Below are 26727 nucleotides of genomic sequence, written 5' to 3'. Positions count from 1 at the left end.
TGCTTTGTTAAATAATGAGGTAATATTTTGTCACTTTTTCTGGGCAGCATCTGTTTTTTCTCCTTTTTCATATGTTTGTGAAGGATTCAGTTTAATCTTATGAAAGTAAGAGCTTTAAAAAAAAAATCAGTCTTCAATTTATTATTTTTTTCCTTTTGATGCTTTTGGAGAATTGGGTTGTCTTTTATTTGCGGTTTCAATCGGCTGCTGTTGCCTAGGACATTATGCCACGTAAGGCTTCTAAACTGCACAGAGTAGGTAGTTATTAACGCTGAATTGGCTTCTGGTATAGTCCATCTGGGCTCTGTATGAGAGAGCTTGCTAGCGGCTACTGATGCTAAGATACCCGCAACCTTTGGGATGTATGCGTGGTGGAGAGGGGCTCAGTGATATGAGATCACTTCTTTTAAGGGAAACTGTCATTAATGAGTCAAGAAACTGCTCATTTATGGTAAGGAGAGGGAGGGGGGGCTGGGAAACAACCCTGTGATTTCATTTTGATATTGGATTAGCTGTTTAAGACAAGTTTCTTTTTGTGGGGATGGAAGATTGCATTAAAAATATGCTTTGCTCAGGGGCTTGCTGGCTGATGCTGGAGAGGCTGTATTGAGAATCCGATGCTTTACAAATGTCACAACCATGATGTGGTGGTCAGTCCCTCACCCTGAAAGATAAATGGTACTATTGGAAACATGAGAATAAGGTTGACTTTTTCAACAATAGGATTCTGCCTTTGTCTTTACAGAGAGAGGCCTCTGAGGACATTTGAGCGTTTGTTTTAGTGTTCCTCGGAAAGACTGCGTGTGTGGGGTGGTTTTTGGGAAAGTGGTCAGTGTGCAGAGTACCTGGATTTATAGGCGGATAAGATAGCTAATTTTTTGGTGGAGCAGCGTGCAATTATTGTTTCGGAAAAATGGCTGAATCTTTTGATATGCATAACGAATTTATAGGAACAAAGTAGGCTGAAGTTGCAAAGACTTAAAAATAATTTCTGGATGCCTTCTACAGTGTTATTAACCCCTGAAGAGACCTTAAGTAAAAATTTGCATTACAAATCTAACTTTAATATTCGATGTATATTTGCACAAGAATGTATGGTAATATACTAGCTCTGTAGCACTTTGATGCCTGTGTGTTCAGTCTAATAGGTCACTTAAATATTTGAGTTAGGAAATCTATCTTATGAGCTAGTTTAATCTTCACTAGTTTTTACCAAGCTACAAATGTGCTCAAAAAGATGCATGGTGAGAGAAATCCTCTGCAGCCTTTTACATTGTTCATATTTTAATTCAGTTCAGTGCTTATTCCACAAATAGATTGTATGATGTCTTTTAAATGCGATTTTTCTCCTTGCTTGGTCTGTATGTAGCTAGATTTTATAAGCTTACTGTATTTCATGTGTTTTATTGGTGTGTTTAGTCTGTGTGTGTGTTTGTGTGTCTGTGGTTTGAAGAAATTTAAAATGTACAGAATGTCAGTTCAGAGCTTAGCAGTTTGGAGGGCATATTAATACTTAAAAAAAAAACCCCAACTTCTAGAACAATGATTATCTGATTACACATTTTTTAAAACGGTTTTGGTGGTTTGTAGCCAGGTTTTCTTTCTCCAGGAAAGAGCTAAGTGAGCTTATAACATGGCCCATCCTGGCTTTCTCTGTTTTAGCTCTTATGTTTAAAAACGCTTGCAATGATACTGAATTTTTAAAAGAACGTATTTGGCTGTTGAAATGAATGTGTGAATAGTAAAATTAAATTATTCCTACGTACATTAATAGTGATACTCAGTAGCTTCAGTTGAGATGAATGTAAATTCAAGGTTAGTTGCAATTACAGGATGCCATGCCTTGTTACTTTGGCCAAAACATGCTTCAGGAAAATAACTCCAAGTAAGAGGAAAATAACTCCAAGTAAGAGAAAGAAATTAATGCTTCCTAACTTGTGAGAATTTTTAATGAACTTGCCGTGGTCGGGAGAGGGTGAAATATTAATGTTTGGAAGTGAAGTTTTGTTAGTTTGTCAATGGCAGCGAGTGGAGGATTAATGAGTGTACATTGTTAAGTTAAGCACGTTCCTCTCTAAGGCTGGGGGAAAAAAAAATTTCTTTTAAATGCCCAAAGTTCGCTGTCGTTCTATTTCCTGTAGAGCTGAAGAATAATGAAGTGAGGTGGTGAAATAATTCTGAAATGCTACCGTCGTTCGGGGGGAGTGCTCTGATAAATAGGTGTCTGCTGCGCCTCAGACAGCGTCAAGTGGCAAAATATCAAACCCACTTCTAAAAATACGTATTTTAAAAAACCTCACAGGGCTGAAGGAAGGAGAGATGGGTTGATTATTAAAATCAATAGTACCTGAAAATAAATGCAGCTTTAAATGCATGTTGAAGTGCTTTTGTTGTGCCTTTAAGCCTAGAGGCAGATCATTAAATATGCATTTCTCCGGAAAGCAACTGTCGAAAAAGATAAGGTAGTTAAAATACGCCGGACCTGAGAGCTGGGCGTGCAGGAGGTAAGAAGATGTAGGCACTGAAGCATGGCCGAGGTATGACATCGCTGCGGCCGAGGGCTCCTGCGCCGGTGGGGTGGGAAGAGGTAAAAAAAAAAGAAAAAAAAATATACAGGGATGCGTGTTGTTTCTTCAACCGGGCCTTAATTACTAGATACAAGCAGCAGTTCAGAAATCTGGTCTCTGTTGTTGTAGAGGTCACCGAATCATTAACATTGTCAATCTGGCAGCGGCTAATTTCAATAGCACCTGATGTCGCAACGCCTCCCCGCGCGGCGGCGGCCAATCAGCGCCCGCCCGCCGCTGACAGATGGCGCCATAAATGGATGTAAAGGGGCGACGCCGCCAGCCAGTTCCAGCAGGGCTGCGCGCCGCTCCGCCCGCCGCCGCGGCTGCCGCACGGGGACCGCCGTGCCCGATTTTTGACAAAAAGAGAGAAAATAATATACTATTTATTCTTATTTATTATTATTATTCTCGCTGCACAAACGTCTAGCACTGTGCTTTGTGGATCTTTAAGAAATAATAATAAAAATAATTCCCTGAAACCTTAGCAAATCTGTAGAAGAGTTGAAGCCTTTCAAGACCCAATATTTGCCATTAAGAATGGTTATGGTAGGTATTAGTAGATTTAAAATCTGATCGTAGCGGGTTTATATATAGAGGTAGATATAGAAGCTAACATACAGATTTTCCCCGAATCTGCATCATTCTCAGTCTGTGTTTTCACATGAATTTAGTTTTCTGCTACTGATTTGTTTGTACATGATCTCTCCCTTTTCCCCCTCTCCCTCTCTCTCTCCCCCCCTCTCTCGCTCTCTCTTTCATGTTTAATGTGTGCGTATCCTTTAATAAAGGATGTACTTTGTCATTTTAAGGTAATTGCGATTTCTCTCAGAATAAAGAAAAAAGCTCATTTCTAATGCAAGGCTGGTATGTGGCTAACTGAAATGCAAAAGGAAGAAGAGGCTTTTTTTTAAGTGGTGGAGGGGGGGGGAGTTAATTTCCACATTGACATTTTGGAGATACAAATGCAGAGCAAAATCCTGGGGGGGGTGGTGGTGGTGGTGGGAAAAAAAAAGCCTCGAGATTGGTAATTTTCTTTTGGTGGACTGCGCAATAGGTATGGTAATTTTAAAAGAGGGTGATTTATATGAGCTTCAGTAAATGCTGCATATTGTATTTCAAAGAGTTTCCTGTCATGACCTCATAAAAAGAGGAGGAGGCTTGTATGTGTTGCAGCGCCTAGTATATGTCGATTTTGTTGCATCGTTGGGCAGCAGCGCTGTAAGAAGGAATGTCAGCTTTTACATAACGCTCTTTTTGCTTTTGACTCTGTGAGGGGCTGTAAGGGTCCATCTTTGTGATCACAGATGGAGTGGAATGGCTTGAAAATGGTAAGTGAACGGGGAGAGCCTGCTCGTGGGGTTTTGTCTTGCTTCTCGCGTGCCTCACGAATTTCTTTTGTTCGGGGTGGCGGATCGTGAGTCATAAAATAAAATTGGAGAGCCTTGTTTATTTTTTTTTGCGGGATATGTCTGCCTGTTGTGTGTGTCTATATATCTATTTAATGTATCTAACTGTGATGGCACTTCACGGCGTTTCCATTGAACGTTGCATTTCAGTCGAGCGAGGATGGTCTCTGCTGACAGTCACGGTGTCATTGTACCGCGTGTGCCTGGCGGATCAGGCAGCCGATGATGCCTTTTAATCTCCGTTTGTATTACACCAGCCTTAAATACAAACCTAATAATCTCCTCTAAAATCCAGGTACTGCGTTTCCTATGGAGCCGGTGCTGTAGAGGATGGATGGGTGGATGGATGGATGGATGGAAGGAAGGGTGTGTTTTTTGTGTCGGGGTGGGGGCTGGGGGGGAGCCGTGTTGTTTTGTGCTTTTTTAAAATGCCGGGAGAAGTCAAAGCCGTTTATGTGAAAAATAGTATTTCTATTTTTAGACGATATTCTCCTGGCAGAGGAGCCCGGACGTGCTCGTCTCGTCCCCCCTTTTGTGCTTTCCTTACAGATTGTGCAAAATGGCATGATCGAACACAACTGCCGGGGACTTCGGGCTGCGCCGAGCGGGGCGACCCGGGGTGGGGGCTGGGACCAAACCCGCACAATACCCGTCCCTCCTGCCAGCCCCACGGGATGCTGGGGGGTGCGGGGGTGTGGGTCTCCCCCCCACCACCCCTTTTCCCTTAATTTAACGTTTTGCAGACTTTTGCCGCGGATATTTATTATAAGCGGGGAAACAAAGCGACGGTCTTTTCCCATTCTTACAGGATTGTCTTTGTCTAGCTGCTTGTTTTGATGGGTGTAAAACAAATAAGATTAGACTGAGCAGCCGAACTGAAAGCGATAGCTGGGAGGAAAAGCCAATGAAAGGTTGCCGGGGAAACGAGCATAGGGGAAGCTGAGTGGGGGAGCAGGTGGCAATCATGTGGGAATACTGCAAACAGTGTAAAAAAAAATCTAAAAAAAAAAAACCAGGGGCTACCTCGATTATCTCTGCTGTTCTTTGTGGCAGTCACAACTTTAATTATTCTTTATAAATAGGTGTTAATTACATTTCTGGCTCAGGCTTACAGTGATTTCTAGAAATCTGGTTTTAAGCATCTGTTCTTTCTCTTCTGCAAAAGAGGGTTATCTTTCCTTTTTTTTTTCCTCCCTCCCCTCCTTCCCCCTCCCTGCTGTGAAATTGTATGTGCAAAAAATTGCAAGGAATCCTGTGAGGCAGTATAAAAAAAAAATGTAAATTATATTGAATGAAGTTGACAGAGGTATAATAGTGAACTCCCACAGCTGATAGCTTCTGCAAATCATTTCTTAGAATTTTCCAGCAAATGTCCCTATGAGAACAGTAGGTAGAATGAATTTACCCTAAGCAGTGATTTTGTGTTAAGTGATATTGGTATTTTTACAAAATCAGATGGTTATATGGCAGAATAATCAGTTCAGGGGAGTTCACCATATCCTAGGGTTTATGCGCTGAGCGGAATTTACGAAAATAATGAGATTATTCTTCTCGTCGTCTCCAGCCCCACCTTTAGCCACAGTCTATTATATATCTGTTGGAGCAATATCCACTTCCAATGTCAGGCTCCTTGTGGCAACTTTACTTTTTAAACTGCAGCTGAATATTTTGCTAATTGTGATGGTCTCCTATTGTAGTGGCAAACAATAATGGGAAATAGCAGAAGTGCATCTTTAAACAAGGCTATTGGTGCTAGAAGTGTTAAAAAAGCGTAGTAGACTAGTAAGTGATAGACGGTAGCGTAGAAGATATAAAAATGTGGTTGCCCAGAAGATGCTCATCTATCACACATCAGGAGGCACAAGAGAAGCAAAGCAAGAATATAGAACACGCCTTTCTTTCTGTCTTCAGATTTTCAGATATTTTTACTTTTTTCCATTCTCTGGTGCGGGATTACTTTGAATGCAAATTCAAGCAGGAATGGTAGTGCTTAGTTTAAATACGAATAAAAAGAAATTAAATCCCCCTTTTAATTTGCTTTGTTTTAAGTATTGCTTCTGCTGCAATCCTTTCTGTGAAGGAAGTAATTGAATGGCCCTCTGAAAACTGCACTGCTTTACAATGGGGGGGGGGGGAATCTTGAGGGGTGTGTGTGCGTGTGTAAAATTCTGTATTTTACAGTCTGTGCATGTGCAGAGATGTATTCTGACATGCATTGTAGTTGTACGTGAGAGTAAAATAATTTTTCTTCTGTCCAAAACAGAGATACTGTGTTCTAAATCTGTTAACTTAGTCATGACAATAAATAAGGGTGCCTTTTATTATACACAGCTGCATTGTTTGTTTTAAGAGTCAGCAGCTAGTAGTTGCATTTTCATTTTCTGTTCAATTTGGTGTTTCTACAAAGATTTAAAAATAATGTAATCCTTGTTTTATGGCGCACGTGTTCCTCCCCGATCTTCCTCTTTTCTTTGTTTTAAGATTATATTAATGAATACAGCCTGCATGTACATAGTGACATTTTCTTTTTGCATATAAAAGATTGCATTGTAGATCCTCATATAGAAAAATAGCTGTTAAGTTAGTGAAATTTAATTCGGACTGCTATGGATAATAAAGAAAGATTAAAATGTTAAAACCTCTTTCTGTTCAGACAAAAAGATGGAGAAAATGTAGTTGTCTTTAGACATGACAGTTTTTTGAAAGAATTGTTGTCTTGGTGAACTACTAGTGAGAAAGGATGAAATTTTACAATTGGGTATTGATGCAAGGTGAATACCAGCCGTCAGTTTAAAATCCTGTCCCCATGTACTCTACTAATCAAGTTCCCGTGTTAGATACAGGGATGCCTCTCCACTGTTGACTGGCTTGGTTGCCTCCTTTGCTTTCTTCCTCTTTATTAATTTTACCTTTTTGAGCTCTCTCAAAGTGAGCCCGAGCTGTTGTGACAAAGGATGGTTACAATGAGCTAGAAGGGGTATACTTAAAAATCCCATTTGAATGGGTTTGGAATAGTCTTCATCATCTTTATTTGGTCCTGTTAAATATTGTGACTCTATTGAAAGAAAATCCAGTTGTGTTAATCTTACATATATTTAATGTATTAATTTTTTTGAAATAATATCTTCTAGGTTACAGTGAATTTTTTTCCTCAACCTTCCTACTTGGTATGCTGGGAGTGTACTAATTAAATGCAGGTTATTTTCTGTGTGTAATTGTCATACTGTTGGTATATAACCTAGAGCCACTCCACACTCCGAGATTTTTCGGAGGAAATAAAGCATGATTGTGTCCCATATTCTGGCAGGGGAATTTGTTGTTTTCTTTGAGAACTTGCACTTTCAAAATAATTTCAGCAAACACCCCAGGCAAGAAATAGGCAGTGGCAGAGAATATTATAGCGAGAGGGAGAGATGCAGATAACTTGACAAATTCACTTGTCTGTTTTGGCAATCTGTGTCCACTAGACAACTCATTTACATGCCTGGACACATTAAAATGTACATTTGTTTGTCTGTGGGACAGCTGACTGGATACAGTCCGATGCACTGGCAAATACTGCAATGCAGTATTTTTTTCAATGTCATTGGGGTTTTGGGGGAGAAGTGGGCGCAAACAGTCTTTTTGCAAGGGAGGCGATGTTAAAAAGCATGGTACCTCTGTAAAGGATAGGCCAGATTTTGCAAAATTTGCTAATCTGATGGAAAGCCACCCCTCCCCCACTGCACTCCTCTCCTTCTCTTCCTCCTTCTCTTTTTCTTTCCCAGTAGGATGGAGGAAGAGATGGGTATGCCTGTGTTTTTGTGTGTGTGTTCACGGATGTGTATCTTCCCTTCTCATGTGAATGGACGTTAAGGAAAATGCTGGGATTTGTATGAGAAGGGAAAGGGCGTTTGCGTAATGTCATACTTTCCAATTGCTTGTGTAAATGTCCAGTTACCAGCAGCGTAGGACTTCCAAGTAACTTCAAAAGCAAGGCACATTTTTCATTTTCTAAAGAGTTTTGCAAAGAGAAGGGTAACACTTCAATTCAACAAGTACGATAGATTCTAACACTAGTAAAAATAGTGTTTAATGGGGACCTGTACCTTGCCTTAGCCTTTGCATTTGAGTATGTTTAACCATTTGAGATAACGTAAAGTGAAGATGTTGGAGAAACGGATATTCAGAGACTGTTTGCTTGCTTGCTTTTTCCCCTCAAATGATCAATCTTTACTTTCTAAAATACTGGGATATTTTAGGTGCAGGGGGCTTTTGTAGGTCACTAGCTTTACAGCAAGAAGAAAGGAGGGAGAAAAGGTCTCAATGTGTCAGAGGCAGTAATTGTCTAAAATGAGCCATCTAGAAAAGGCAGGAAAGGCTTGGAGGAAAGAGAAGGAGGCACAAATATGTGAAACAGCACTGTGCTAGTCGGGGAGATAATGAGTGATAAATTTGAACTGGTGCAGTGGTGTGATGCCCATTAATTTCTCAGAACCTTGACTTTGCAGGTTTGTTACTCTGTTGTTCACACCTTTAATTATAACCAGTTTTGGATGATAGCTTGGGGCACTGAAGATGAGACCTTTTGTTGTTTACTTATTTAAGTATTCAGAGGGAGTTTGCAATAGCATTGGAACATCAGTGTTAGAAATGAAATACTTTCAGATGAGATTATAATAAGAGTGCAGTTAATTTTGCAACTATCTAACATTGTCTAGCATTTCTATTGCTTGCATAAATTCATTAAGAATTAGCTCAATAGAACTGATGTTAGGTTGATCTTTATTTTCTGTCACTATAATCTGTTTTCCCTGACTGTTTTGGAGCTGCTAATGCATTATTGCTTCTTTAGGGCCCCAAAAAGTAGGGAGGAAGCTGAGAGCCTGTCTTGCCTATTGTTTTACCCTTGACTGTGCCTTACGCGAGGACTTTCATGTCAATGAAGAAGAAAATCTTTAAAAGTCAGGAAATGCTGCGAACCAGTTAGGAATTGTTAATTAAATGGGATGAAAAGACAGAATATTAAGAAAAAAATTAATTAAAAAAAGATAGCTGAACCTTTGTGCATCCTCTCTGGAAATGGTTTAACTGCACAGTAAAATACAAGCCTGGCTTTGACAATATTTAGAGTCATGATGTATATAAAATTCTGTAGTATGCCTTTGTTGCTAAGGCACACGCAATTGCGTCAGCGATGCTGTTGTGATGGGAAATTATATGCCCTTGAATTCTGGGGGAAAAAATACTTAGTTTCATTTATTTTATTCTTTAACATGAAACTTTTTTGTTGCTGTAAAAGCTCTTAAACATTATGGTTGGTATTTTTCCCAGTCTGGAGCTGTGCGCCAGTATTTTTCAGAATTGGGGTGGTAGTGTATTTGGCTTTTGAGCATTCAGAACTCTTGGAGGTAAAGGCGATATGATAATGTATGTTTGTTTCAAAACAGAGGCAAATGACTATGGGAGGTGGTTCTGGCATTCGCAGTGCTTCAAGAAGGTTCCATGCTTAATGCGTCTCTGTCCACGTAAGTGATTTTTCGGTGTTGGCAGAGGGCAGCGATGCCACTGGAGCCTTTCCAGTAGTGTAAGTCCTTCAGATCCAGCCACTCCGCTGCGTGCTCGGGTGCGTTCACCGAGCTGTGGAAGGAAAACCAAACAGCTCCCTCTGGTTTTTGCTTCCTGAGGGACGTTTGGTGAGAACGTCCCATCTGACCCTCCATGTGGAGACCAAAAGATTGCTGCTGGAGCAGGTAACTGCACTGCGCTTGGGCCCTGTGTGTTGGCCTATAATTGCATGCGTGCTTGTTTCGAGTAGCTGATCGTTTTTTCCAAGCACTGGGAAGTATTTACTCCCAGGTTAAGTGCTGTTGAAAAGCTTTTGTAGGGACGTGAGGGATGAAGGAAGCTTGTTGTTATTGTTTTTCCTTCCCTTACTAATTTTTCGTTATCGCATACTGGAAAACTAGCAAAGACAACAATACTCACAATTTATAATTTAAGGTAGATCTGAATCCTCTTGTAATGTTATGTCTAATTGCCCAGCGAGGACATGGAATTCCAGGAACCAGCTCTGTCCCCTTGTCTCTCCTGGTATAGATCAGGACACTTGCCAGAAGTCCATGTTTCTCTCCTGCTATTAAAAGCAAAACTGATATTTGTGACTTTGAGAATTATTATAGCTAGACTAAACTTCCTTGGAAGATTTTGCATTGGGAATTTTTTGTTTAATATGTGGATTAATTTAAACTCTTGATTTCTATGATGTGCTTAAGGTGTGTGGAAGTCTAACCCACTTATAGTAATTCTGTTTTGAGAGGGTTGTAGTAAACCACACGGGCAAAATACTAACGGACCTTTTGACTGAGTTGAATGCTAATCTGGGAGGGAGGCCATGCCTTTTCTCAGTCCTCCGAAGCTGACACGTAGACTCCCATAGCCATCAGCAATTTGATGTTAAATAATATAAAATTAACGACTCAACAGTGTGAAACAACCAGTGTTTAAGTCACTACACTGTGGAGAAGTGTTAATGCGTTCTGCATTTGGGATCAGAGATATTTGAGGATATTGGGGGTTTTTTACTTGATTGTATGGTTTATAAATGTGATTGTTAATTGCTGTACTTGTATTAGCCTTCTACGGGTCATCCTTGATCTTTGAATGCTGGTCAGTGACTCTGCTTTACTATGTGCCCAAAAACTTGTGGGCAAAGGCTCATCCTGTTATTTCTGTAGAGCAGAAGGCACAGTCACGACACCGTAGAAGTAATAATGCATGTAAACAAATGCTCCTTAAATAAAAATAGTTCTAATACCGTTCCCTGTATATCTTTGTTCCAAATGAAGTTACTGGCAGTAGATGAGTAGGGGGAAGTTGATTTTTAGCAGAAAGCATGTGCCAGCTATACTGTGGCAATGTTGCTGTCGATTCCCTTCCTGTGAGAGCAGCTGTTCGGGGAATTAATCTTTTTGCTTGTTGCAGAGGGTCCTGAAAAATTCAATGCGCAGCTACGGTGGTGGCTGTGGCCATTTTTAGCGTGACCGCTGATGGGAACTAACTCCATGATCTAGCACAGTAGCATATTGTTCTTTAGACTGACTGGGCCAGGACAAAATCATCATTCTGTATTTCGTGTGCTCTGTGAGAGATTCCAGAGTGCACTTCAGAATCTGACATTGTGTTTGATAATTTATAGAGCGCAGTTTATATTTAACTGTAGACACGCTAATCCAGGGGAAAAGAGTAGTATATTTTTAGAATCCTTTTTTTATTGTCTGTGCTTGTCATTACCCAACTACAGAAAGAAGTGTTCACAAATGTAGATGCTCACTGGGGTAGAAATTGTTGAGTTTAATTTCCATTTCCATTGTTAGTCTTTGCTATATGCAAAAAACGAACATTATTTGTGTGATGTTCTTTGTGGTTATCAAGAAGCTTTGCAGCCATACATAGCCATTGCGGCCGCTGCAGGAGCCATGTTCTCCTCCAGCATTTCGACACCAGTCTGGACCAGGACACCTAGGCTGAGTGCCCCAGCAGTCAGGGGTGCTTAGGGGATATCTTAGTTTTAATAATGACACAGTGTCGCTTCCGTCACTGAGTTCTCCTTCTTTGAGCTGAAACACACGGATGGAGTGGATCCAGCTCTAAGTTTAGAGAGTCTACCTGTGACTGCTGAGTATTGTAAGGGAAAGCTGGCCAATAGAAACGACAGTAACTTGGTTATTTTGTCTTTTTTAATACTCAGGTAAGCTGTTCTGATGCGTGTAGGCTGTCAGGACTTTTCTGCCTAGTAATCTCTAATAATGCTGCCATTTTTCCAGTTGCCTATTGACATTAAGCAAAATGTAATGTGTGGGTTTTGAGTCGGGATGGCCTGGGTCCCACCCTGTCCACGAGCGCTTCTATCTGAGCAGGGGCCGAGGTCACCGGGGTGCCTGTTGGGTGCATTAGCAGGATTGTGTTTCAACCAGGAGTATGTTATCCATGAGGTCTGCTCATTTTTTTTTTAAGAGGAGTTTTGAAAGATTTTTAATTTCTTGGTGTTCAGGCTTTGTTTGTTTATTTGAATAAGATTTTTGTGAATTTGAATGTGATTTCATTTCAAAATTCTAGGAGGTGTCTTTGTAATTGGAATAAGGAGGGTGTTTGATTTGGCCTGTGGCATTTTTCCCTTCCTTAGTACAGAGATTAATAGCGTTTATGTCCGGGATAAACCATTAGGATCTGTTAGCCTGACCTGTGACAGATACATGCATATGTACTTGATATTTTGTCCTTTATTGATGAATAATGTATTATTAATCTATGGTAACGGGTCTTTGAGCTTAAAATAGATGCTTTTATGCATGAGATTGTTTGTTTGAATTTAAGTATTACTGAGATTTATCCCATACAGTACATTAAAACTTACTCTCATGTAAGCCATTGTGTAGATATTTCTTTTGTGAGACAATCAGAGTAAACAGCTGCCTCTGCATACTAGAAGGTAATTTCTGATCATTTTTCCACCAGGAATTTCTCACATCTTCAGCTTTTGTTATCTGTTCATGACCTTTAAGATGGTGATGGCCATATTACTTTGGAGTAATTCATTGTAACTGTCTACCACAGGTGTGTTACAGAAGGAAGAATGCTTATATTTCATGAAAAGATTATTTCCATACACAGTATTAGTGTGCTACAGGGCTGTAGGCTTACAGGTGAATTGTAGAGAAGCTATAAATTTCTTCTAATCCAGTTCTGTTTTAAGAGAAATAATGCTGTTACTTTGCGGTAAGCTAACATTTCTAATGATAGAGATAGAAATTACAATGTTCAGCTAAGTCCTATTTTGGGGTGTCTCGCTCTTAGACCTGCAAGCAGCAGTATCTGTGGAGATGTTGCCAGTAGTCTAGATGTACACATGTTGATTAGTATTTCCTAATTGCATTTACCAGTGTGTTTTCATTAAGGTCCTGTTGAGGACAGAGCCTTAAAATATCTTGGTTGTGGCATGCGTTTTGCTAAGCCATCCATTCCTGCCCAATATAAGCCTGTCTTTGCATGAAAAATGTATGGGCAATGTTTTCAGAAGAACAACTTACGGCTTGGGAGCTGAAATCCTATTGTAGTGAACGTTAATGAATCTTAAATCACTTAAGGGCTTCTGAAAATTGTAGCTTTTGTTTCTAGAACTTCAGTAGAAATAACAGCGGTGGGGGGGTTGCATGTTCCTAGACTTCAGAGAGCCTGCTCTGTCCTGGCTTTGCTTTGCCTTCTGGTAAGTAGACGTTTTTAGGCTTCAGTATGGCTTGTAATACAGCTTTCACTGTCTGAACTCTTGGGTTGCAAATGATTCTAGATTATTTTCTTAAAGGGAAAAACAGAAAGTGGAATTGTGACAGGTCTACAGCAGCTGAAGAGTTGCAGCTGTCTGCTTCTTACATGAACATGCACGTACCCGTGGGAATTTGTGCGTCAGTACGCAGTGCACCATACATACTCTCAAGTCAGTAATATAATTCAGTTATAGATTAGTAATATATAGCTCAGTAATAGTCAGTAAACTAAACAAGTAGGTAGTGATTAGGAAACAAAACTCTGAGCTAAAAATAAAATTCAGAAAGTAACCAAAAATATAAAAAGACTTTCTCAATTTCCTTTGCTTTCATTTCAGTGTATTTTTAGGCTGTATGTCCTTTAGACTGAGGATCTGTCTTAGATACTGGTCTCTACCGTGCTCTTGTATTGTTGTTGTTATTATCTAGTATCCAGGCTTTTGAGAAACCCTCTCCAATCTTTCAGGGTTTGCCTCACATACTTAATGTTTTCAGTGGTATTTCTTTTTTTATCACCCTGCTAGAACAGATTTTAAATATGGTTTTTGTTAGTCACTCTCTCTTTTTTCAAGAGGGACAAGGCAGGTACTGGGAGACCTCTTGCCTTTGTGGTATCTGCCTAATAAAATACAATCCATGGAGAAAGAGGATGTTTTCATCAAATTTTGGCTTGGAGCATCAGTTGAAGAAAGATCTCATCTTATTGTTGAGATTATTTGTTTTTTCAGACTCCTTTAGCCTTCATGTGCGTCTCGAAAGAACAAGTAGTAGATCCAGATGAAAAGCCAGGAGGGAATAAGGAGCAATCCAGAATGATGAAATAAATAAAATAAAGCCCTTGTAAAATTTTAGGCACGGAGTTGCCTGGTACAAATCTGGCAGAAGTAGAAGGGTGACTGAAGAGGAAGTAGATGTTCCTTCAGAAGGCAGAGCCTGGCCGCGTTGCCTTTGTTCGGGTTTAAAAGCTGTACAGACCTTTGAGGGGTGGCAGTTGGTGACCCCTGGGGACACGGGTGGGCTGGAGCTATTGATGGCCATGTCCGGCACAAAGCAGGACACCTCTCTGCCCCCGACCTTAAGGTCCATGGCAAGTGGGACACAAGGGGTTGTAAGGGTTGTTAACCCGAGCTAATTGTGTAACCCATCTAATAGACTGGGGACACATCCATTTTCCTCTCTGGGTGTTTTCGATGATGGCTTTCTCCAAAGCTGTGTTCCAGAGTGGTGTTTGAATACTGTGAAATCAAGGCTATGTTCTCCCATATCTTCACATGTAAATTATGTTTAATGGCAGAAATGATTACAAGCAAATTCTGGTGAAACCAGTCTAAAAGAAGGGGATAACTGGCTGGCTTTCTAGAAGTCAATTTGTCTTAGTGAAAAGGATGACCCTGATACAGGGATAGTAGGAAACTTCTGTGACCATCACTTAGTATACTAGTTTTCCTCACTTACCGTTTCATTAGTACTGTTTAGCGTGTTTGCTGTAGGCTTTCATAAGACGTTTGGAGAACACTGAAGAATAGAGCCAAACACCTCTGAGGTTTCAAACATGTATAGTTTCTCTGTAGTCTTCGCAAGAGGTGAAGAAGCTGGAAACAGTGATTGAAAATTAAGCCCAGTAGAAGTTCATAAAGAACCTCAAATACTGTGAGTTGAGGTAATGCATATGATAGAGCTATAACTATCTTCTGCTTCTGGAAGAATGTTTTTGTCCTTGCAGATGTGCAGTGCAGCACTTCTGTCGTGCTTCCCAGAAATAGCTGTGCATGCGAGTGCTTGTCCATGCGTCTACTCCCCAGTCCTGTGTGTTTCCTCTGGGCTTTGGGGAGTGCTGAGCTGTATGTATGCTAATTGTAGTTCTCCTCCTCCAATTTCTTATCCCCAGAGTACCTGCAGGAAGAGTAAGAGACCATATGAAGTGTGTGATATGATGCCGTTGTTCCTATTTTGTGTGTGGTTATTGGATATGTAGTTCTGAGAGTGGTTTCCTCTGCTGATACCTTAGTAGTTACTGATGTTGAAATGGTTGCGACTTACTTTGGTGTCTCCTTTTTCCACCACTCATTCTCTTTTGTCCTTGAAATCAAATGCAAAGCTGTGGAGTCCATACTTCATGGGAACAGAAGACACATTTATCTGAAATTCTCAAAAAAAAAAAAAGGGCAATTTGGTGTATTATTATCCTGCTTTGCTTTTTGAAAAAGTTGTTAGGAGTAGTGACCTTATCACTGGGCCAGGTTTGGGGATATGGTGTTGTGTTATGGAGCTGTCACAGCTTACTGTGCAACTTCAGCAGTTTGCCTAGATACTTTCCTCTGGTTTGATTTTTCCCTTCTGCAAAACTTGGAATAAAAATAACAGGTTTTGCCTTTCTACTTTGTCACTGTGGTGGTACAGCGGCAGTGCCTGCCCTTGCTACCCATTTGTACGACATCTAGCACAACTTGGTGCTGGTATTGGTTATATCCTTCAGGCACTGCTGTGATAACAAGTAAGATTGCCAATAAACGTTGCATTCATTTCACTGCAAATTGGGGACAGAATATTTTGTTTTGGCATATTCATGCAAAAGCCTATAATGGACTAGATCGGAATAAATTTAGCTATTAAAGAAAATAATTTTCTACTTTATTTGAACTGAAGCTTGCCTCTTAAAATGAACGCATTTGTTGTCTTCTCCATTTGGATCATTTGTGTGCTCTCTAAAATTATTGTGGCACCCATAAATGTGAACTTCCTGAAGATGTTTGAATGCCATTTCGACCCGAGTGCAGTGCACTCTGAAACCTAGATTTTGTAAGACTGTATCCCTGCCACGAGAGCCAGAGACTGCTAGTTTTCTGAGCTGAGACTTTCAGCTATATCGCTATTTAAAATATTAGAGATGACTTTTACTCGAAGGAGGGTAAAGATGGAGCATGTAAAAGTGCATATGAGTGGGGAGCATGTCAAAATACAGAAGGGTGGATAATGATTAGTTTCTGGGATATTGGATTTGCCTCCAGGCAGATTTACTCAAAAGCTTCATTTTTCTCCTTTATTTCATGTTCATGATGTATTTATTAGGTAAATAATAGCAAGGTCTAGTTGTGCAGTGCATAAGCTTTAATAAAAATGTAATTGGCAGTGAAATTTGACAGTTGTGTTGCAGAGAAGAAAATCTGTATTGGAGCTGCACACAGAGCATCGTTTACCTCTCCTAAGGTCACTTTAGAAAGAAGCCCACGTAATGTGTATGTGAGGTTCAGGTGCACCTACGTCTCACTCTGGCTGGAGTTGTGGCTTTGAACCAATGAATACTTAAAATCACTAGTTTTTAACACTCCTATGGGAAAAAGACGTGATCTGTTCTGAAGATTTTATGATCCGGTGCCCCATTGCAAAAACGTAGATGTGCTTAATCCCCCTGAAGTCAGTAGCCGTGGCTGCATCTGAAAGTGGGGTGGGGCCATGTGGCTGCTGGTCCAGGGCTGAGGGACCTGGTCTTGGATGTACTTGTATGTTCCTCTCCATACCTATGGACCGACCTTCTGGCTTTGGCATGGCTATTCACATACAGATCAGCAGAAGGGAGGGCTATGGATGGATCAGTCGGGCAGCTCCTGTAAATTGGGTTTTTCTCACCTGCAGAAAAGTTCGTGTGAGACAGACTTGTGCTGTGCTGACTTCCACTCAAAAGAGCAGATATGCTGGAAGTTAAAGCCTGTTTCTCCTTACAGAAGGAAAACCTTTGAATCTACATTTATTTTCTTTGAGAGGTTTTGTTTGTTTCTGCTTTTGTCATCATTGTTCAGGAGATGGCTATGGGACCTCTGCCATGGCACCATTTGTTTTCACTTGTAAAAGCAAACAACTTGCAATGCTAATTAAAGAGCTCTTTTAGATAAAGTAAGAGCTTTGCATTATTTATCTAAATTCTTTTTTATGGGAGAATGTTCTGAGTTTGTTCATTAATGAACACTTAGAAATAATATAAAATTAGACCTCATGAATTCTTCATGAGGTGTAATTTACCATGATCATTTTTCTTGGCATTTAGGTGCTGTGAACTGTTCATTATTCATAGATAACTTTTTTGACTTCCGAGTCCTCAAAATGGGTATGTCTGACTGAATTCTCCAGGTTTTAGAATTTTTTTCAGATTTTGATTTTAGGAAAAGATTGCTTGTGGTATGTTTGAAAACACTTCTTTAGTGCCTATAAATAACACTTATTCTTAAGATTCTTAATTGTTACTGGTTTTTTTCCATACATAACAAATTAATTTCTGTTTATTGTGGAATATGGGCAGTGGAGTATACGTAATTCAGATAACAAGAATGGGCACTAATTATTTGCTGAATACAAGCTCCTTTCAGTGTACATATGTGACAGTCTCAGTTCAACATGCAGGCCTTCTTTTAGACTGCCAAGAACAAATTTTGTAAATATAAAGTGTGTATATTTACATTTATTGAGCCATTGGCTATTGCTTATGCATGCAATAGGGAGATAAGACTGTCTTAGTCTGTGGGTAGTTTTCTAAATGATTCATTAACTGTGCTTTGTAATGGTAGATGGATGTCACATTTACTGTAATAACTGAAGATTAATGTCAGTTACTCTAGCTTGTTTAAGCATTGTAATAGTTCTGTTTATACATGCAGGTATTCTTTGCATTATTGTTGGAGCTAATATTTCAGCAGGAATAAATGGAAATTAATTGAATTAATTGGAAAAAAAAATACATGAAGATATGACAGAAGTATTTCTGAAACATTATTTGTAATGTAGGAGTTGCTATAATGGATATTTGTCGCTCATACTTTGTAGGAGGGGGTTATACCAAGCCTTTTGGTAAGCAGTGTTTTGCAAAACACTGGCAAAGCTTATGCTGTCTTCCTGAGCAGCAAAGCATTTCTTTGTGAAATCTATCAAACGAAAATACCTCGTACTTTGCTGATACGTTACCATACTGAGAAAAGTAGTACACCAAGAAGTCATTTTTAAAAGCAGCAGTCTGATGAAATACATCCAGAATTTGAAATATGGGTTGCTTTTAACTTACAAAATTGTAGTCTTTAAATTCTGTCACAGATAGTATTTTTTCAATGTTATAAAGATAGAATATTCAACTTATTGGTGGCTAAATTATCAATGTCTATCAACAGTAACTGCAGTTTATTCTTCAAAGATACTGTTATCCTGTATATAGAGCATGGTGTTGTGGTATTGGGAGTTTGGCAAGTTGTTGCCAAATAAAAAAAAACAACCCAAAACAAAATGCCTCTTTATACCAGTAGCATGTGAACGTCATCACACATGATGTTCGCACTGTAATATTTCAACATCAGTAGTAGCTGCCTAAATTGGGTCAGAAGGCCTACAAAAGCAGAGATGTTGCTAATTAAGTGGCACGTATAGAGGTGTAATACTGATCTTCAAGGGATAAGAGTATATTTTGTTTAAAAAAAAAAAACCATTGGGGTTAAGTAACTGTTGGATTTTCCACATTTATTTTGCCTGTATCCAAATAAGCCCTTGATGAGTTAAACAGACTTACAGCCTCCGTTAATATTTTTGTAGAATTGAATTACAGCCCAATACTTTCTTGTGTTAAAAAAAGTTATTACCAGTAATTAAAACAAAGTTAACTGTGTGCCCAGGAAACCAGAGTATCTATTTCAAAAATGTTCATATTGTGATAAAGGTATTGAATTAAAATTCTGAATCTTAGTGTTGTGGACAGAAACAGTGAATGGCATGTTGAAATCTATTCTTTGAATAAATAATGTTACTCTTATGTAATGTGCTGACTGACATGGGATCAACAACTACTTTAATATTAAAAACAGTCATTGACAATAAATGTCCCAGTGCATGCACACTGAACTCTTCAACAGTGGATTTGAGCTTCAGACATGTAGAGGACAGGACAGAATGTTTGGAAAGGAGAGCTAGGACTTCCCTTTTTGTTACCATTAATAATTTAAGTCTTTACTAGTGATGTGAATCAGTATGTACATCTAAAATAAATATTATTCCTTTGTGTCCATAAGAACTTTGAATGCAAGCTCTAGTACATAACTGCTTTTGCACAGAAATCGCTCTGTAAATGGAGACTTAAAATTATGCGGTAAAAAAAAATTGCATGTGAAATACTTTATCGGAAACATTTTTAACAATTCTTCAGCATTTCTCTCTATCCATTATCTCTTTTCTGTATAGCAAATAAATTTTCAGTAACCTACAACTTTGCAATAATTTGAAGGGCAAATAAGTGCCTTGATTTTTCCTTTCTACTATTGAAAAATCAGGAAAACCTAATTGGAGTTGAGTGAGAGTAACTAGGAAGAAAACCTGGCACCTGGTGCAACATTAGTTTATGCCAAGATATTTTGAAGTATTAAACGAGAAAATCTACTCGTTCAAGAACAGACTCTTACAGAGCAGCTTAATGTTCTGAATGTGTTAAATATCTGAGTTGAATTCTGTTTATTTGCTTGGTGTGGAAGGTAAGCATGCTGAAAATGTAACTAAAAAGAGTTTGCAAAATGCATAAGTAGGACACCAGCTAGTTTTGAATTTTGTTTTCTTTCACAGATTTTAAAAGATCTGGGGTTATTGTTTATTGTGGGGAACTATAGATAGCTGTTATCTGTTGCTAATAATAGATTATGTACTTTCCTCGGTGCATTGTGCTGAAGTGCTGCTTTTGTAACTGAAACCAGTGGGGTGGTATTCCTGTTGCCTTTAGAAGGGCAGGATCGGTCCCTAAAATTGCAGTTTACCTTGTGGGTGTTTTATGTTGGAAAGGATATGGTCAGATGATTTAAATACACACCGAAAGCTGCAGTTAACCGTATCAGCTGCTTCACTCATCATCTGACTATGTCTTATTGTCAGAACTGGAATTTTTTTCCCCCAATTTTAATCAAGTTGATGCAGATAGAGCATATATGAGCGCACTGTGCTCAGATGAAGCATGTTAGCCTTGGGGTGCGAAACCCCGACCCCGCGGCAGGCTGTTAGCAAAGCTTGGAGTTGGTGACGGTGTCTGCTGTGTGGGGTCACGGAGGTGCAGAGATCGAAGGATGATCTTCCAGCTGGAATCCCGAGCTAAACAGATTTAGCAACATCTGAAGCATTTAGTAGTATGTGTGAGTAAATACATGTATGAAATCAGATTGACAAAAGGAAGCATGATAGCGGGTAAAAGTCCTGAAGGAAGAGTGTGTGGGGCTGGTACAGCCTGACAGAGGATGTCAGCAGTGCTTGGTGCCACGTGGCAGGGAAAACTGGCAGGGGGATTCTGGCTTGGATGTGCCGATTTCCTTCAAGAAGTTACTATTTTTGTGGAGTGTATTTTCAAAATGATTCTGCTGTGTGGTTTAAGGCCTTTCTGTTTAGCACAATGTGGCAAGGCTTCTTTTTATTTAAAAATTGTTAAATCAAGTAGCTATTCCTGGGCTTGATAATAAAAAATAATGGTAATTCAAAACTTATTTCCATTGATAAAAAGAGGGTTATTTCCTAAATGAGGCATTAAACTAACACTGAAGCATTTCAATTAAAAAAAAAAAATGTTGACCAGAATATAACCTATTTAGTCTGAGCCACCCTCATGCAGTTAATTTTAGAATAGACACTGCTTTTTTGGTGTCCCCCCATCCTCCTGAATTACAGGCCTAATTTGTCACAACATGTACCTCCCTGGATTTAAAAAAGAAAGCAAATTAAGTTTTGAGTAATAATAATTACAGGAGGGGATGAACACAGGGTTCGGAGTGTGTGGTGCCTTCGCCCCCAGCTCTCCCTGGGTTTGTCCCTGTCCCTGGGCAGCGGAGTCTCTTGCCCAGGGCAGCAGTTTGCATCGTGGACTCCGAGTCTTTGATGGAGGGAGGCTGAGCCCATCCGAGGGATGTTCTTTGATAAGAGATACCAGTGGAGCTGCACATTGCAGACTTCACAGTAGACAGCAAAAGCCACCATTTGCATTGCTTTAATTTATCTAGATTTGAGACTATGGTGATGTCCTTCCCTTGTCAGTGCTGGTGACAGCGAAGACAGGCTGGAAGCTGTAGTGGAGGCAAATACCTATATAGAAAAGACTTAAAGTACCCGTTTTTTCTGCTTCCTTTGTCTGCCTGTGCAGTTTTCGGATGAAAACTTGCATTCTTCAGTCCTCAGCCTGCAGATAAACATGCAGGCAGCTTCACTCATGTGACCGGTGGCACTGATGACAATGGGACTACTGTCCTGCACGCACTTTGCTAGGCTGGATTCTTATTTGTCATTTTTTTGGAAAGGTCTATTTGAGTTTCTTCTGTGAAAATTGGAGTTTCGCATTTCAAGACAGAAGCACTTGTTAAAATTCCAGCCTGCACCTGTGCTTTATAAGCCTTTCTCTGATTAAACCTTTTTGATTCTAGTAAATACCTGAAGACCTTTGTATCTCTGAAGATTGCAAATCCAGGGCTTTATTATTTAAAGAGGTGTCAGTTAGTGAAAAATATAACTGGAGAATATAGGTCATCACTGGAACCAGTAAATGGTATGTCTTGGGACACTGAGTTTATTAATTGAAGGCAATCTGAATGACAACACTTTGCAGATTGACTGTGCCTGGTTAATGTTGTTGTCATTGCACTCTGTGATACAGTTATTAAATAGGTAAAATATTTTACCTTTTCATATAGAGCCATACACTTACTTCATCTGATTTAATGGAACTATAATTTTAATTATGATTATTACCTTAAATTATAATTAAATTTATGTGGTTTAAATTTACATTTGTGAAAATGGTTGCGTGATGAAAGAAATCAGCTTTGCATTAACAAAAAAAGGTTTTTTTAACTGCATCTTAGTATATGCTCACAGCCAAAGACTAGCATGACCTACTTTGCAACAATAACAGAGGAATCAAGCTGGGGTTTTTTGTTGAAGTATCTAAATTGGCCATGAATGCTACCTACTCATTCGTTTGTAAGTATCTTTAAAAATAGCTATTGTATCTATGAAACTTAAGGGTTTTTTCTCCTTCTCCTCTTATTTTCATGTAGATAATTAGCACCATGGAGCCTCAGGTGTCGAATGGCCCTACTTCCAATACAACCAATGGACCCTCCAGCAACAGTAGAAACTGCCCTTCCCCCATGCAGACAGGGGCTGCTACAGATGACAGCAAAACCAACCTCATAGTCAACTATTTACCCCAGAACATGACCCAGGAGGAGTTCAGGAGTCTCTTCGGGAGCATTGGTGAAATCGAATCCTGCAAGCTCGTGAGAGACAAAATTACAGGTAAGCACTTCATATTGTTGACTTCACGTGCACCAGGGTCAGTTTACATTTGGGGTCAGCAAAACCCTAATGCTTATATTGCAAGTGCTTAGCACAGGGAGTACTGCAAATACTGTGGTAAACGTCTTCAGATGGTAAACCTTTAGTTTTCAATGAGCTAGAACAACTAACCATAGGAGAAGCCCCTCGTCTTTCAGCCTCTGTACAGATCTGAGGGGAAGTTTGAACATTGCCAGTCTGCATGGGTGTAACACGCTGTGCAGCTTCTTGCAGCAGAGCTCGGATGGTGGCATTACTTTCGTGATCATTCTGGTTTTTATTTAACACTGACTTAAGTTGCAGGAGGGTAGTCTAAACGGCTTGAGCCAACTGACCATTCCTAATTCTGGCTATTTCTTTTGAACCTCACCGTACCTTCATCAAACTTTTGCCTGTTAACAACGCTGTAAAGTCAAGATGGTTCTGCATGCCCACCACAGCTCGCTCACCATGGCGTTCTGGAGCAGCAGTGGTCTGCAGTTGGGAGCCACTGCTCTGGATTTCTTTCGGACATTTGTAGATATTGGTTAATGAACTCTGTTCCTTGAACACTTTAATTGCCCTGATCCTTTTCTGTGTGAAAGGATCTGCACCGTTTGGAGGTGCCTTCAGAATAAGAAAAGCCTCCCATTACAGATATTGCCTCAAAGAGGAGAGATGTCTGTGCTATTGCTGGAGGAGGTGTGGATGGGTGCAGATGCACCTGGCCTGCTCTGTATCCCTGCTGCCGCAGCCAGGAATTCACTGATGCACAAGAAGACGGAGGGATGAACAAACAGCTTTTATAGCTTGCTTTATAGGTTAGTTTTATAGGTTGTGTGTCTACTCGCACCGTAGGTGGGGAACAGCTGAAATTTCACTGCTGTTCAGTGCATCACCAGTGCTGTTATGTTTAGCACAGAGCAGCAGCCTTGGGAAGGAAAGGGTTCTAGAAAAGGAGCAGTCTCCTCTCTCGGATGCACTCCTGGCAATTTGGGTGCGTGCTCTGTGGAAAGAGGCACCGTGGAAAGATGAGGAATTAAAATACAAATCTTCATACCTACTTCCGTAACAGCCTGGCAGCTGTTCTATTGGCAGCATTAGGATGATCTACTTAATGCTTTTAAACATGAAATGCTTCTTTTTTATTTACTTCCTGACATATAGCAATGTTCTGGTTGGTCACAAGGCACATAACAAATGGCAGTAGCTGCAGGGCAGCTCAAGTCTTCAGAAGTGTAGTCCAGTAGAGCTTTCTTTAGCACATTGACCATGACGTATCTATTTCAATATATCTTCTGATTGGGACACAGCTTCAGCGGGGGTATTAAAAGGAAGAAGATTGAAAAATGGAATTGACTTTTATTCTTTACTTTTTTTCTACTTAAAGAAAAATAAATTGCTTGTAACCTCCCACTCCAAAAAATTTCCATGCAAATAACTGAAGTCCTCTTCTTTTATAAGCATATCTGGCCCAGCATCTCCGTGTGACATACCACCTTTGATATCTGCCACCAGACCAGTTTAGCTCCAGACTGTTTTTCTTTTAGCCTGAAAATAATCTGAGGAATTAAATCTGAGGTTACTTCAGTTATTTTAGACAGAAGTGAATACCTAACCCTCATCTGCAAGAGTCTAGTGTGCCTAGCTGGAATTTTGATCATGGCAGGTCCTGTGTTTCATGAGATTTTTGCTTCCCATATCCCTCAAATTCATGGTGATTTCCTTGCAATATAATTTCAAGATTTTACATATTCAGTGGTTTTTTCATAGATAATTGGCCATCTTTGGATGGAGAGCCACTACTTCATCAGTAGGAACAGTATTCTTTTTGTTTAATTCCATCTCCAGGCTTTTGTCTCTGTATTAGAAGATGTGAGAAATTTGTTTTATGATCTTCTGACATATTCTTGGGTAGTTTTTTGCCTATGCTTTTTCTTTCCATACAATGTGCATAAATCTTTATGATCAGTAAAATACTTTAGAGGAGCCATTCTTTAAAAAAAATTTACACAGATGCTTTGAGGACATCACCCCTAAGTGATTGAGGAGCCTACATGTTGTTTTAAAAAGTGATGCAAGTACAAAAGAACCAAATCAGCAAAATAATTGTCCTCCAAAGTCTCGTGCCATTTTTGAAAACAGAATTCAGTCTGCCAAGGTTTTTGGGCTGTTAGCAAGGCCTGAAACATTTCCTAAATTTTAGGATGTGTGTTCATTCCTCACATTGAATTCAGAGTTAGTAAATCAAATGCAGTCCCCAGCCAGAAGCAGTCCATGTTTTTAAAGGTTCTTAACATTGAGAGTAACAAAATGGAAATGCACTGAGGCCATACCCAGCTCATCTTTCCGGATTGTCATGTAAGTGTGTTCTTCATTAGGCTTTCTGGGTTTTTATGTTTTTTGGGAGGGGTGGAAGTATGCCAGTAGGCTGTTACAGGAATGACTGGCTTTTCAGGCGTTCTCTGCTTTTTTCTTATTAAAAATCAGTGTAGGTTTTTTGATAGTGAAAGCTGTATTGCAGAAGAAACTAAATTCTTAAGGTATTCTTGCTGAACTGGTGAAGGACTGAAACAATTCAGGTTTTGTCTGCTTTTAGACTTTTTCATTGTTTCTATTCAAAATTTTGTGATTTTAATAAAGCTCAGCTAAGCATGTGCTGTTGCACTATGCCTCTAAACAAACGTTGGAGCTCTTTCCATTAAAAATATAGGTTGTCTTCATAGATAATAAGTTTGTCTCCTTCTTGCTAAGGTAAAATATCGGGTAAATCAAAGAAAGCCAGAATAAAAAGTTAGCTGCAGAGAGAGGTTGCTTCAAGAAAAATGAAAGGTCATAAACCAAATCATCCTCATTAAATAGTTACCCTGGCAAAACCATATTAGAAAATCTCGAATGTATTTCTGAGGCTAGATGAGATTGAATTGGTTCATGTAAAAGATTCGATTTCCCCTGTCCTGTTAAGGAATTGCACAGATTTTGTGAAATAATGTTTAGGCTCCTGAAATACTTTTTTCAAGGAGTTCAAAGCTAAACAAAGTCTCTTACACATACAAGATTCCTTTGAGAGAATTTATGATCTGAACTCTTTTATTAATTTTAAAATGGATTAAACATATGTCAGGAATAATCATCTGCTCCAAGTCTTTTTGCAGTCTTAGAACAGTAGTAGGGTTTTTTAAGAAAATTGATTCGTGATGTTACCCCTCGCTTTGGAAAGACACATGTTTAAACAAGCATATTCCTTTACTAAAAAAAATATGCTAATTTGGTAGTACACCGTACTGAGTTGAATAGGAATGACAGCTTCTAAGACAGCCTTTAATTTGGTATTCAAAACCAAAATTGTAAACTTCGGTTTTGTTTGGTAGCTTCTTGGAACAGGCAGGATATACAGTAGCATTTTTAAAAGATGCTAATGACTTGAAAGAGGAGATGGAAGTCAGGCATACATTTTAATTAGGGGGGAGGGGTTGCAATAGAAAAAATTGGTTTTTTCACTGCAGAGATTTTAAGGGAATGAGACAAGGAAAAACAGACTGAAGATAGCTGCTTTCATTTGGCAGGGGTGTTTAATAAAAGCAGAACTTGTGGTTGTAAAGTGTGCTTATTAAATTCTTCATTTACACTACCTAATTAATTCTAGCATTTTAAATTAACAGTGAAACTGGTCCCTGCTGTACCATTTCATAGCTACAGCATATTTCGTCCAACAACCCAGTTGTTCAGGTTTAATCAGCTGCTCTCAAAAAATGAGAAGGAACTTGAGTTAAAAAAAACTAAATGGCATAAACATTTTAGAGCAGTGTTAGATGAAGGGAGGTGACTTCAGAGGAAGACTATGGCTTCAGATGGATGTGAGGCTTGGTGCTCACAAGCCAATGCTAAGCTATTCGGTGTTGCAGATGCTCTTTATTTCTTACTTTGTCCAAAGAAAGACAGTGATAAATATCTTTCTGATTTGGGGAAGGAGAGGGCTTGAATTCATTAGAAAATTTTGAAGGAAGAAATGCTGAACTTGTTTTGTCCCGTGTTTGAAAACAAAAGATCCAGTCAGTGTAGTGTCCATCAGAGAGACTGTAACTGCTGCTGGCCAAGTGAGTTGTCCTTGTCAACATAGTTTGTGTGGGGGAGAAGGGGATG

At 39.5% G+C, this 26727-nt stretch overlaps 1 protein-coding gene across 2 annotated transcripts in view; it reads left to right on the top strand.

Annotated features, from left to right (window-relative positions):
* The first annotated feature begins 334 nt into the window (after positions 1 to 334).
* ELAVL4 (ELAV like RNA binding protein 4) overlaps positions 335 to 26727 on the top strand; it is a 63597-nt gene continuing 37204 nt past the window's right edge. For both annotated transcript variants that reach the window (XM_072867244.1, XM_072867243.1), the window contains exons 1-2: positions 335 to 451; positions 22326 to 22566. In XM_072867244.1, the coding sequence (XP_072723345.1) occupies positions 335 to 451; positions 22326 to 22566 (358 nt within the window). The remainder of the gene's footprint in view (positions 452 to 22325; positions 22567 to 26727) is intronic.

Source organism: Ciconia boyciana, chromosome 7 (genome assembly GCF_034638445.1).
Source record: "Ciconia boyciana chromosome 7, ASM3463844v1, whole genome shotgun sequence".
In the NCBI taxonomy this organism is placed as follows: domain Eukaryota; kingdom Metazoa; phylum Chordata; class Aves; order Ciconiiformes; family Ciconiidae; genus Ciconia; species Ciconia boyciana.
The sequence above is the reverse complement of the archived record's forward strand: the minus strand, read 5'-3'. Positions and strand labels throughout refer to the sequence as shown.